At 46.6% G+C, this 13507-nt stretch overlaps 1 protein-coding gene across 12 annotated transcripts; it reads right to left on the bottom strand.

The window, feature by feature from the left end:
- Positions 1 to 2486: 2486 nt before the first annotated feature.
- LOC126495777 (inositol hexakisphosphate and diphosphoinositol-pentakisphosphate kinase 1) lies at positions 2487 to 10846 on the bottom strand. Of its 12 annotated transcripts, none has more exons than XM_050133412.1 (12): positions 7603 to 10403; positions 6684 to 6792; positions 6492 to 6597; positions 6219 to 6315; positions 5775 to 6020; positions 5223 to 5418; positions 4714 to 4804; positions 4412 to 4497; positions 3966 to 4120; positions 3730 to 3831; positions 2744 to 2905; positions 2487 to 2656 (listed from the first exon to the last, which is right to left on the bottom strand). In XM_050133412.1, the coding sequence occupies exons 5-12, from the start codon at positions 5919 to 5921 to the stop codon at positions 2531 to 2533; spliced, it is 1065 nt and encodes a 354-aa protein (XP_049989369.1). In that variant the 5' UTR covers positions 5922 to 6020; positions 6219 to 6315; positions 6492 to 6597; positions 6684 to 6792; positions 7603 to 10403; the 3' UTR covers positions 2487 to 2530. The 12 variants fall into 12 exon arrangements, with proteins under 12 accessions (XP_049989369.1, XP_049989375.1, XP_049989382.1 ...); XM_050133388.1 differs by having other exon boundaries at positions 2489 to 2656; positions 5775 to 5949; positions 7603 to 10402; XM_050133387.1 differs by lacking the exons at positions 6492 to 6597; positions 6684 to 6792 and adding an exon at positions 10825 to 10845 and having other exon boundaries at positions 2489 to 2656; positions 5775 to 5949; positions 7603 to 7651.
- Between the last annotated feature and the right edge of the window lie 2661 nt (positions 10847 to 13507).

The following is a 13507-nucleotide window of genomic DNA, read 5'->3' as shown; positions in this document are numbered from 1 at the left end:
TGTGTGTGTGTGCGTCTGTGTGTGTGAGGTATATGTATAGGCATGGGTGTGTGTGTGTGATGTATATGTGTGGGCATGTGTGTGTGTGTGTGTTTGTGTGTGTGTGTGATGTTTATGTGTGGGCATGGGCATGTGGCAGTGAGGACAACTCTCAGTAGTCAGTTGTCTCCTTCAACTTTTACACGGGTTCCAGGGACTGTACTCAGGTCACCAGGTTTGCATAGCAAGCTCTTATACCATCTGAACCTTATATCCAGACAGAGTCTCACTCCTGTAGCTCTGGCTGGTCTTGAACTCACAGAGACCTCATACTTCTCTCAAGCACCAGAATTAAAAGCATGGGCCAGCCGGGCGGTGGTGGCGCATGCCTTTAATCCCAGCACTCGGGAGGCAGAGGCAGGTGGATCTCTGTGAGTTCGAGACCAGCCTGGTCTACAAGAGCTAGTTCCAGGATAGGCTCCAAAACCACAGCGAAACCCTGTCTCGAAAAACCAAAAAAAAAAAAAAAAAAAAGCATGGGCCATCACACCCAGTCTTCACATATTCTTAATAGCGTATTTTTTCTCATGTATCTCAGGCTGGCCTCAAACTCACTACATAGCAGATGGTCTTTAGGTTCTATTTTGTAGGCGTATGTGTGTAGGTAGATGGGGTTATATTCCTGCGTACAGGTGCATACACCAGCCTATGTGTGCCTGTGGAGGTCAGAGGTCACCACTCTCCACTGGTTGGTTGACCTGGAGCTCACCAATCATCTAGACTGGCTGGACAGTGAGCCCTTAGGATCGCCTTGTTCCTGCCTCCTCATGCTGCGATTACAGACTACTCGAGGCTTGTGACACGGGTGCTGGGATTCAGATCTGGGTCTTCACGCTTGTACAGTAAGCACTTCACTGACTAAGCCTGATTCCTTCTCAGCCCCCACACTGCCTTCGCCTCCCAAATGCTGGGACTCCAGTCTGAGTCAACACTGCCATTATGAGGGGCTGGGGATTGAGCCCAGGGCTTCAGGCAAGCAATTCTACTACATCTCCAGCTTTTTTCAGACAGGGTCTTGCTTTGTAGCAAAGACTTGCCTCAGACTTGAAACTCTCTTGCCTCGGTCTGTTGAACGTGGAATTATATGTGTATACCTTCATGCCTAACCTTAATAATAGAATATTTTTGGTTTTAATTTTTTGCTTTTGTTTGTTTGTTTTCAAGACAAGGTTTCTCTGTGTAGCTTTGGCTGTCCTGTAACTCACATATAGTGGCCTCAAATTCAGAGATCTACCTGCTTCTGCCTCCCAAGTCCTGGGATTAAAGGTGTGGGCCACCTTACTAGAACTGGATGGAGGTGGGTGGTCCTTGGACTTCCCACAGGGCAGGGAACCCTGATTGCTCTTTGGGCTGATGAGGGAGGGGGACTTGACTGGGAGAGGAGGAGGGAAATGGGAGGCGGCGGTGGGGAAGTGACAGAAATCTTTAATAAATAAATAAATAAAATAAAGGTGTGTGCCACCAGCACTCTGTAGCTCAAAGTAGCCTCAAACTTGTGACAACCTTCCTACTGTGATTACAGATGTGAACTATCATAACTAACATTTTGTTTGTTTGTTTGAGAAAGGGTCTCACTACATAGCTCTGGCTGTCCTGGAAATCACTATGTAGTCCAGGTTGGCCTCAAACTCATGGAGATCCATCTGCCTCTGCCTCCTAAGTGCTTAAAAGTGTGTGCACCATCACACCCAGCCCAACACTTAATAATGTGGGTTAATTATTGTGTGCATAAGTGTGCATGATGTGTTTGTGGGTAGAAGACAAATTTGTGGAGCTGCTTCCCTCTTCCCACCTTTACGTAGGTTCCAGGGATCAAATTCCCATAGCTAGGCTTGTGCACACACATGCACTCTACCCTCTGAGCCACCATACCACTCTCAACAACGTACCTGTTCGAGATAGGCCTCTCACTGTGTAGCTCTGACTGGCCTGGAATTCACAGAGATCCCTTTGCCTCTGGCTCCTGAGTGCTGGGATTGAGGGTGTGGACCACCATATCTGGCCTGATGGTGTACTTCTTCAGACAGTGCTTGGCTAGAACTGCCATACTGTGGATGCTCACTATACCGTCATCCCTTATGTTTTTTTGAATGGCTTAGGTATTACACGCTATTTTGAATGCAAAATCCCAGTATTATCACAGTCAGTAAACTAAATATAGCTATTTACACATGGGAGAGAAAGGCAATCTGTCACAGCTAACACTGTTAATAGCAGTCATCTCTGAGGAATGCATTACGGAGACAGCAGGGGCCGAGTAGCTCCTTCTCCTTTTTCATTTTTGACTTTTGAATCGTTTTTAAAATAGTTCAAATAAAGCAAAAGCTTTATTGTTTGTTTGTTTATTTATCCATACAGCCTCATGTATCCCAGGATAGTTTGAAACTGCCTCCACCTCCCAAGTGCCGGGTAACAGGCACAGACATCACACCCGCTTTATAAAGAGAAAACTCCTGAGCCCTCTTCCCCGTACCCTTGCCCACTATGTCTCTTACCCCAGAATCTTGGCACAATCATCATAATATTTCATCGAGTTCTTGACAAAGCTAAAGCCGTTGACGTCACACACAAAGGAGTGACCGTTGGCACGAAGAAGGTCAAATCCACAGACTGTTTGCTGCAAAAGCAAAACGGCAGAGTGAGTCAGCTCCCAAACCCTGCCCGTTTCTTCCCTTCATCCCACAGCCCCATGAGCCCTCTCTACCTTAAAAGCTACGCAGACTTTCCTGGCTACCAGCTTTTCCATGGCGGTCAGCATGACTGGATAGCGCACCTCTTTCCCCTCACTGTCCCGTTCAACCTTCCCATCCAAAGCTGGAGACTTTCTAGCTTCAGCATGGGCATAGTCAGGCCCCACTGTATACACCTGCGGGTACAGAGCACCACTGAGTATGCCCACAGCTCACCCTGTGTGTGAGAAGACAATATGAGCACTAGGTCTGTAGACTCTTCCACAATAAAAACCAACTCTGCCCAGTCAAGAGTGGTGGTACCCGCCTTCAGTCCCAGCACTCAGGAGGCAGAGGCAGGACTTCATGAGTTCAATGACAACCTGGTCTACACAGCAAGTCTTAAGTCAGCCAGAGCTACACAATAAGAACCTGTCTTAAAACAAAGACAAGACTAAAAACTCCTCCAAACGCTAAGAATACAAAGACTGGGTCAGGAAACGGTTCGGCAGGTAAAGATGCTGGCTGACAAGTCTGGTCTCCAGGATTCATATGGATGAAGGAGAGAAGTGACTCCCCCAAGTTGACCTCTGACTCCACATGCATGCGATGGTACACACACACACACACACACACACACACACACACATACACACACACACACACACACACAAATGTAATAAGACAATTTTTTAAAAAAAAAATACAGAGACTGAGACTGATATTTTTGAGCCTTATTCCAATGATCTTCCAAAGGTTTCTCCTTAGGACTCTGGCACTACTTTCTAGTCCTTATTAAACAATAATTTACCAATGCTTCACAATTTACTATGGTACCTTGCTCTCGCTCTGATAGGGAAATGAGAACGTCTGCATCTCACTTGCTATCGTCACTTGAATGTGAAGCCAGTTGAAATCGCATTTTGTTTTCTAAGATCCATACACACTGCCACTTGCCTCCCAAGCACCTCATTCCCACCCGGATGTTTGTAACATTTTAAATCTCTGTATCCACCATAACCTTAACATCTGTGCCATCTGTTGGCATAAACTCCTCATAGATGTATGATCCTGTCTTCCGGACGCTGCTCTCGGGAGAGTAAACACTGCTCCGACTGCCGATCTTGAGGAGGAAAGGAAAGGAGAACAACATTGCCTCCATCTCCAGGCTTTACCCACAGATCCCTTCTCTCTTCCCAACAGCCTCACTCCGTCCTTTACTCTCTGACTTCCCACATGCTCAGATGTCTCCCATACCTTACGAAAGAGGCGCTGGCTTCCTCCTCCAGCAGAGCTGGGGTAGTAGATATAGACATTGTGGTCCTCTGCACTCACTGGCTTCTCCACAAAGGGCTTGGGAAAGACAGCTCCATTGACCTCCACCTGGTCTTCACCTTCTATCAGGCTGCACTCTGAAAGATGGGCGTGGGAGTGTTCTTAGGAACTAAGGTTGGAGAGTATCTCCAACTCCTGTTTCCCTGAGGTTTTAATCTATACAACCTTCCACATTTTATGACCACGTCCTATAACAGATACGGCATTTAGATATGATAATATCTATATAAAAGTTCAACGGCTCTGTCTAAAGACCCACAACTCTACCTATAATCCAACTGTCAAAGGCCCCATACAGATATGTCTAGAACAGAAGTTTAAGGAACAAATACCGGTCTAAAATCATGGAAATCAAGGCAGTTACTCACCCTCAGGACAGGCGGGGTCGCGGTTGAGTACGGCATATCTTGGCAGATCAATACCCTCCTCCTGCAGGATCCGGTACACCTCCCTCCTGTCACCCCCCCCCCCAAATAAATTAGCCAGGTAGGAAAGGTGGGGATGACAAAGGGGAAAGGCTAGACATTTTATTTGCACAGGGAACTATAACTCAATATGAAATGGGACAAAAAATGAAGCATGTTTGCTTCACTGTGCCACCCCAGAGTAGGCTTCCTAAAGTGGGCATTTCACAGGGCCACCCACCCCTCTGGTCCACAGGAAGCTATACCTATCTTGGATGTAATACTGCATGGCCAGATCATTGATAAGGAAGGGGTTTCGAAGCTTGGAGTAAGCAACAGCTTTGTCCAGAGGAAAGCCTGCGAGGGAGAAAGAAATGGAGAGACCAAAGAAAGTCAAAGAGGCAGAGTGAGAAGCAGCAGGACAGACTGTGACCTGCTAGAGACAGCGGCTGCCACTGGGCTCCTCGGACACATCTAACCAAGCACTTAGCTGCCCAGTTCCTCAAGTTCGGGATAGTCATCAGGAAAATAAACACAATTACATGTAGGATCCTCCCAGAGATCCAAGTCTATAAGAGAAAGTAAGTGCCTTCACATCATCGTGTGTGGCTGGGATACAGGCTTTAACCTCCACCCAGCAAATCCTGAAACAGAAGGTAAACTCCCCTTCAATGCTCCCTTGTGTGTGGAGACGCTGACAGCCTCTTACTAAAGGGGTAAGAATTCCATCCCCAAACCAGCACCCCACGGCCGGCCTTCCCTCCCAGCCCCTAACCTTTGGAGTGGAAAGAAATGAGGCAGTGGCAGGATGGCCAGTTCTCCACGGGCTCGTTGAGGATGACGTCCTCTCCCAGGATGACGACAGTCAGGTAGTCAAACCTGCAGAGTCGCTCTAGGATCTGAGTCATCGGCTTGGACTTGGATTTCTTGGTCATGGCACAGATGCCAACAATAATTTGAGGTTCTGGAGGCTACAGAAAAGAAGTGCTCTCAGGAACTCCAGGTTCCCACATCTGTCACCTCCAACACTGCCACATCTTTCTAAGGCCTGCGGGATAAAGGACGCCCACTAGAGAAGAAGCCTGTAGGAAATGTGCTTCTTCAAAAGCAGCAGCGGTGACCAGAAGACAACAGGAGGAGGACGTTTGAGCAGGGGTTTCAGAGAGAGGCAACTGACCAATCTCTATGGCCCCTCCCCTAGTCAGGATAGAGCCTGTTTACAACAGGGAGTCTGTGCCTGCAAAGAACCGCTGTGTCCAAGCAGTGCAGTATCAGTTCTCTAGGGCAGGGGCCCAACACCAAGCTACATCGCTTTCCCTAGACTCACCACTTCATCCTCCTCGTCCTCAAGGAGCTCACTGTCACTCTCTTCCATCCTCATGCCTATTCCACAGGTGCCCAAGCCCTCATCTCCAGCTCCGAGGAAGAAGTGGGCCGCACTGCTCTCGTCCTCATTGGCCGTCAATGACCACATCCCCGCCGGAACACCCACTCATCCCGCTCTGCAGAAGTGAGTACCCCATCAGCTTAGAATCCAGCGCCCTTGCAGTGGGTAGGGATGGGGTACAGGGAACTAGACAATGAGAGGGAGCAATGATGGGGTACAAGAGGAACAAGAAAGAAAGCGATGGAAAGGACCCATAAGAAAGGAAACTGTACTGCAATTTGACATGACTAAAGAGAAGTAAGAGCACAGCAAGGACTCCTTTTCTTCCCTGTTTACCCCACCCCAGCCAAGAACTGGTAAGAGGATCAGGAGATTAAGCCTTACAGTGCTGGCATGTCCCTGATTCTGCCAGCAGGAAACAATGTTAACTCCAGGCAGCAAATAGAAGAAGCAGTTCTCCAAGGAAGGCTACTGTTGATTCCTACCAAGAGAAGGTTAGAGTGACATTTATTTCAAACACTGGATTCATTCCACAATGTCCCCAGCTCTCTCCACCTCCCCACAGTACCTCCCCAAGCACAGTCAAGGATTCGACTCAAGGGCAAAGGGATGCTCTGACCCCAAAGATCTGCCTTTAAACTCCACCCTCATTACTACCTGCTATTAGCTCAAGAAACATTTCTCCAGGACACCCTTCACGCTAAGCATTGTATCAGGACACTAACATCTCCTGTGCTTGCCCTTTCTCCTTCACCCACATCATCTGAAAAAAACAGATATCCAAATCCAGAGAATCAGTCCAAGCAGGGAAGTCTGGTGCTGACTGAGAGGCTGAGAGTAAACACTCACACAGCAGTTCTCAATCCGTTCAAACCACAATCTCCGTGGTCCATCCAGCCCTTTAGTACTGCAAGATCAACGCTAGCCTAAGACAAGGTCTGTTAGAGCAGCAGCTACACTGGAAAAAAAAAAAAAAAAAACGTCCTAAGGCCACACTGGTAAGAACATCTTATGAACTTGGATCAGAACAAGCTGGCAGTTCCACTCTACGTGCATATGCCTCGAGTGTTAATGGAAACTCCAAAGAGAATCCGTCAGGCAACATTCCTGGTTACTAGAACCACAAAGTGCCACACTGGTTTCTAGTAAGCAGAGGGCAGGAATGCCACAAGAAATTCTAAAATGTATATGCTAGGTCAACATCTATCCAGCCCAAACTGTTAGCAGCACAGAGGTGGATAGGCTGTAGTAAGACTCTCCTACCCACGTGGACACACCCAAGGACATTCTTCCCTCTCTATCTCATTGTTGCCTGGGGGAAAGCTAAGAACAATCCAGATGCCATAAGGAGAAGAATGGTAAACTCTGATGCAGTATATAGAAAAAAAAACCCAGATTTTAAAAACGAATGAGGGCCAGCAAGACAAATCAGATGGTGGTACTTGCTGCCAAGCCTAACAATCTTAGTTTGAACCCTAGGAGCTACCTGACGAGGATGAGGGTTGGAGGGGGAGGGAGACACTGATTTCCACAGGTTGTCCTCTGACCTCCACATGTGTGCTATGGATCCACAAACATACACACTATACATGTAAGCTATATGCAACAGTTTCCGAGTACAAATGCCCAAGATGAGCACGGAGCACAATCCACTTGCATAAATAAACACGTGCTATTCCCGACTGCAGATGCAGTTAGTACAGGCTCGTGGTTGGTTTGTTATTGTTGCTGATTGCCAGCATTTCTTTGATATGTATGGGTGTTCTACCTGCAGGTGTCTCTGTACACATTCGTGCTGGGAATGGAACCCGGGTCCCCTGAAAGAACAACCAGGGATCTTAATCACTAAGCCATCTTTCCAGCCCCCACTTAGTAGCCATTTAAAAGATTGAATCTGATAAACATTGTCTATCTGATTAAGTTAAAAGACATTATAAGAAAAATTAAAGTACTAATGCTTTCATTATTATGACAGTCATAAAATTACATATTTTAACAATGTTTTACAAAGACAATATTGTACCTTTATACATAGAAAATTGAAATCATATTTTATGCAACCATGTACAATGTTTATCAATGCCATCATCATTTTATTATCATTAAAAGTTCCATAATAAAATAAATAATCTGTAACTTAAATGTGGTACTTCAAATGCTACGATATTGTCATAGTATTCAATAATACTTACTGAGATTGCTTTTATTCATATAATTATGTTTATGAAAATTTAGTAAATACAACATAAAGAATGTACATCATTGTCATATAGATATTTATTTTATTATTATTAAACCACATGTTTAAATTGAAAAAAAAAAAAAAAAAGATTGACTCTGGGTGTGGTGGTGCACGCCTTCAGTACCTGAACTTGGGAGGCAGAAGCAGGGAGACTTCTGTGAGTTCAGGGCTGTCCTGGTCTACATTGTGAGTTCCAGGCCAGCCAGAACCACAGTGAGACCAGCCCCAAAACGAAACAAAATATATAATTTTTAAAATGGCATAATTTTTAAAATGGACTGAAAAGACATCCAATCTGTAACAGTAGTTACATTTGAAGAGAAGCAAGAATGGCGGCGAGTTTCCGACGATACCTATACAATCTTGCCTATAAATAAATGTCTATTTTCAAAACTCCAAAAGATCCGAAGCTTATACACACAAGGCTAACATTTGCTAATAATGAATTGTAAGGGTATGAGCAATCATTATTATTTTCCAAAAATAAAATGGAGTCACTCAACAGAAATTTTCCATGTTCCATAGAAGTTCTCAGAAACACTGCCAGCCCCAATGAAGCCAAGAACTCCTTTTGCGAATTAGTTAACGTACAGCGTTTTAAAGGCTTCCATAATTCCTCTCTCCATTTTAATTTTAAAATCTGCCATTACAACGAGGGTTGCAGCTTTGATTAGAAAATTATAGATTTCTATAGACCTTGGCCATCTCGGCCTCCCCATGTCATGCTTCTATTGCTCAACCACAGACAGAACATTCTGCAGACACCACTCCTCCTGACTGACAGACCGTCTCTTTGAATTCCCTGTAAGTGACCTAACCGTGGCATTCCCAAAGATACCTCACAACTTCCCCAATTAGAATTTCATCACATTCTTTGTGCCTTTTCTGAACCAGGAGCTCTCCCCACGTCTAAGATTCCTTCTCTACTTGCCCTTTAAGTCTTCCCTGTTTGTTTGGGTTTTTTTGTTTGTTTGTTTGTATGTTTGTTTTTAAACAATATCCAGCCATGCTCGTGGAATTCTACTAGAACCCTGTGATGGGAGACAATAGGATGGAGAAGTCTGTTCACAAACACAGACTGAAAGAAGATGAAGGTCCAAATTCATAGTTAACAAAGCAAACATAGAAGCCTGGCAGGAATAGCTATGACAAAGCCAGGCTTTATTTGGATGTACTTCTGGGAGAGGCTGGGGTTTTAATGTGGTGTTCCCAAAAAAACACTTTCCTGTTTGATGTGCTCTTTCCCCTTCATGTTCTCCCCAAACTTCGTTGCATAAGAAAGCGACAGAGTCTACACCAGGCTAAAGGGCAGTCTTGCTTTGGAAGGGAGGGAAGGGGTTGGAGGAAACAAGAAGGCAATCTAAGGAGCACCAACGCTAAATTAGATCTGGAGAGGGCTAGGGCAACAGCCAACCGCAACTTCTTCAGCTCCTAGAGTGGAGGGCAGTCTGCGTGAATCCATTTCTTGGCATCACCTTGCATTTGATAGAGGCTCCAACAATAGTAAAAGGAAACCAACACAGAAACTCCTCACTCCACCACCAATATGGAATTTTCTCACCTTCAAAAGTGAAGTCCCGCCCCATGCCTCCCTGCCTACTCTTCCCCCATTGTTTGGAGGCAGTGTCTCACTCTGTAACTCAGGCTGGCCTCAAACTCAAGGCGGGCGATAGTCCTCCCTCAGTCTCCCAAGTGTTGGGATCAGTGGCGTGGGCCTCTCTGCCTGCTTCCCACTTCCTTCCGCAGGCGAGTTGAATGTTTCTGACATATTCCTTATTCTGATACCAGTCTTCCATCTGCTGCCGGCCGGTCTCAGTGTAGCTCACTCATTCCGCCTTCTCTCCCCAATCTGTGATAACGGCTCTTCACTGACTCCCCTTACCTTACTCCCCACACTGACTGCTGCACCCCAATCACTGTTCAATTAATGCAATGAATCCAGCCAATTCTCCCACTCAGGGACTCCCAGAAGTAAACAACACTTCAAACCTGCACATGAGTCATCACACTGGCTAACACTTTTTTTTTTTTTTTTGAGACAGGCTCTGTGTAGCACAGGATAGCCTTGAACTTAGAATCTTCCTGCCTCAGCCTCCAGGGTATACTGGGTAGCATCATTCCCTTAATGACGAACACTTAATGGCCCCCTACAGCGAGGATCCCCTATAATGAGAGCTCCCTTCCTCCGACTAGCCCTTCTGGAGGCTCACCTCTCCACAGTAATCCATTCCTCAGCAGACCTTCTCCCCTGGCCAGCCAGTCCCTTCCCTCACTCCGCCAGCTTCCAGCGCCCGCTGGTCCTCCCTTCCCTCGGCTTCTGGCGCACGACCCTTTACCTCGCTCCCCTCCCCTGCGATCCAGCCCTGCCCCTCCTCCCAGACTCCCCCAGCCCTGTCCCTGAAAGCCTTCCATCTTCCCGGGGGTCCCCTTATGCCTCCTGCAGACCCCTCCACACCAGTCTCTTCTCCCACTGACCCGCTCGGTCGTCCTCTCTCTCAAGGCGTCGGGTCACGAATCCCGCCCTCCCATCCTGACCGCACTCGCCTCTGCCCGCCCCCGCCGTCCCCGCCTCGCTCTCCCTAGGCTGACATTGAGGCCTGCGGGCTGCGGCTGCGCCTCCCTCGGAAGCTGTCCCCACCCGGGACTACCCACGGCCTCGGGCGCAGGCCGAGCCCCTCGCCGAGCCCACCCTCCCCGATACCGCCCCCAGCCCCAGCCACTCCCCCACCGCCCCCGGCCCGCACTCACCCGCCTCCCTCCGCTCGCGCAGCCGAACCTGCAGGCAGCGACACCTGACAGCGGCCCAATCAAAGCGCGACTTCTTTGCGGTCCCGCCAATCCGCGGAGGGCGCGCACCGGCAACAGTCAGGCTGCGTTGGCCGGAGCTTCAGAGTGGAGGAGGGTGGCTCCTCGTGGCTGCCTGGGGAACTGCAGCCTTATGCTCCTCTGCCGCTTTATTTCCTACTGCGTCGCCAGTCCACAGCCTAGGCAGTGAGGTTAACCACTGATACCAATGGGAGGAAAAAAGACTGAGATAAACGAAGAAGAGGCAAAGTTTGTGACATTGCACCTCCATGAGGGCAAAAACCGAGTCTTTTTTTTTCTGTAAAGCAAATCCAGGTATAATATAGGTAGACATAAGGCGAGAAGGTGGAAAGAGAAAAGGTAGGGACGCTGAAGACAGAAACAGATGGGAAAAGTTAAGGGGAGGAACAAAGAGACTGACCTGTGAAAGATATAAGTAAATGGTAGACTTGAGAAACCGAGTAAACCGCTTTCTGTCTCTACGCTCTGCTTCTTCCCTATTCTCCAGCCTTGGAATCTGAACAGCTGGCTTTGAATCCTACTCTTAACTGTGTAGCTTTGGCGCATGCCTTTAATTCCAGCACTAGGAGGCAGAGGCAGGCGGATCTCTGTGAGTTTGAGGCCTGCATGCATGGTCTACAGAGCAAGTTCAGGACAGTCAGGGCTGTTTCACAGAGAAACCCTGTCTCGAAAAACAAAAACAGGGGCTGAGAGGCTGCCTGCTCTTCCAGAGGACCCGGGTTCAATTCCCAGCACCCATGTGGCAGCTCACAACTGTCTGAAGATCCAGTTGCAGGGGATCTGACACCTTCACACCAATGCATATAAAATAAAGTTACATAGAAAAAACAAACAAACACAGACAAAAATAACTAGCTTTGGGAAATTCGCTTTTCTTCCTGGAGCCTCCACTGTACTTGTTTGTAAGGGTGGAACTACGCACCTACAAATGCTGCTCCTTCCGACAGTCCATGGGGAAAGGGATTTGTTTTGACTCAGGGTTTCAGAAATTTTGATCCTTAGCGCCATTGCTTTGGCCATGAGAGCGGCAGAACTTAAGGGTGGTTTGGTAAAAGGCATTTGCTTGTTGGCTAATAGAAAGCAGAGAGGGAGGAAGGGGCAGAGGACAAGATGAGTTGTCCGAGGCATGCCACAGGGACAAACTCTCTCCAACTAGGCCCTACATCCTCCCTTTCACCATGTTCCAATAATGTCGTCACGTTATGAATATATCAAGGGATAAATGTATTGATTAGACCAGAGCCCTCAGAATACAATCATTTCCCAAATGTCCAACAGCTGAAAAACAAGTTCCAACACATGCGCCCATAAAGGACATTTCTTGTCTGAACGGGACAGATACGATCATACGAAAGCATGTTCTTTATGTATATTGTTGTCCTTAGATCTTCATTTAGGCTTCCCTGGTCAGGAGTTTGCAATTCTCCATTTGTTCTCTGTAACTTTAGGGACCTCACAACTTTCCTAGTTATATGCCTTAACTTACTGACCCCCTACCGGTACCTCAAGGCCTGCTGAGTGGCTAGAGATGATTCTAAGGACAGGATCTACAAATAACCAGTGATAGTTAATGTTCAGACTCATACCCTCTTCTGCAACTCCAACCATTGGAGCAAGTAATTACAGCATCTCCCAAGTGTAAAAATTCACCCATTCCACAGAAAATACTCCGTATGTTAGAATGATCTAATTCTCAATGAAATAACTTACACTTATAAAGGTTCTTTGTAAGTGTAGGGTTTTGTGGGGTTGTTTTTTGTTTTGTTTTGTTTTTTTTGTTTGTTTGTTTGAGATATAATTTTATTGTGTAGCCTTGGATGTCCTGGAACTCATTCTGTAGACCAAGTTAGCTTTGAACTCACAGAGATCTGCCTGGCTCTGCCTTCCGAGTGCTGGGATGAAAGGCACATGCCACTGCCACCTCTCAGTTTCCTTGTAATTGTATAGTGCTTTAAAGCAATAAATATTCGTAATGATAATTATTTTTTTAGTAATGATAACTATTAACAAATAAATAAACTACTATATATATAGAGAGATAACTACTTCCCATATGCAAGAGAACTTTTTTTGCATGTGTGTGTGTGTTTTTGGGGTTTTGTTTTGTTTTTTAGTTTCTTTGGTTTTTCAAGGCAGAATTTCTCTGTGTAGCTTTGGAGCCTGTCCTGGAATTCACTCTGTAGACCAGGTTGGCCTCAAACTCACAGAGATCTGCCTGCCTCTGCCACCTGAGTGCTGGCATTAAAGGTGTATGCCCCCACCACCTGGCTTGTGTAGGTGTTTTGCCTGCATGTTTGTGTACCTGATGCCCAGAGAACAGAAGAGAACATCGGATCCCTTGGAACTGAAGTTATAGACAGTTGACCATCACCATGTGGTTGCCCAGAACTGAACTCAAGTCCTCTGAAAGAGCCGCCACGGAGCCATCTCTCCAGTTCCATGAGGTAATTTTTTTTTTAAATAATTGACAACACATCAGATACCTGACAGGGTCTCACAAAGAATAAAGAAAGTACACGAATATGTGACTTCTCAGCGGAGCTATTATTTCACGAAGGAAGGCATTTTCCGAACTTGAATGACTTGCTGTCTACTCTAGCTGTCT

Source organism: Alexandromys fortis, unplaced genomic scaffold (genome assembly GCF_014885135.2).
Source record: "Alexandromys fortis isolate MF-2015 unplaced genomic scaffold, M_Fortis_MF-2015_v1.1 scaffold_6, whole genome shotgun sequence".
NCBI classification, from domain to species: Eukaryota; Metazoa; Chordata; class Mammalia; order Rodentia; family Cricetidae; genus Alexandromys; species Alexandromys fortis.
This window is presented reverse-complemented; position numbering and strand designations above follow the sequence as displayed.

Coding starts and splice junctions, on each gene's coding strand:
- LOC126495777 (XM_050133403.1), bottom strand. CDS start 5,921: ATGTGGTCATTGACGGCCAATGAGGACGAGAGCAGTGCGGCCCACTTC. Junction 4,498..4,713: donor CAGTATTACATCCAAGATAG/GTATAGCTTCCT, acceptor GGGGGGTGACAG/GAGGGAGGTGTACCGGATCC. Junction 2,657..2,743: donor AAGTCTGCGTAGCTTTTAAG/GTAGAGAGGGCT, acceptor TTGCTTTTGCAG/CAAACAGTCTGTGGATTTGA.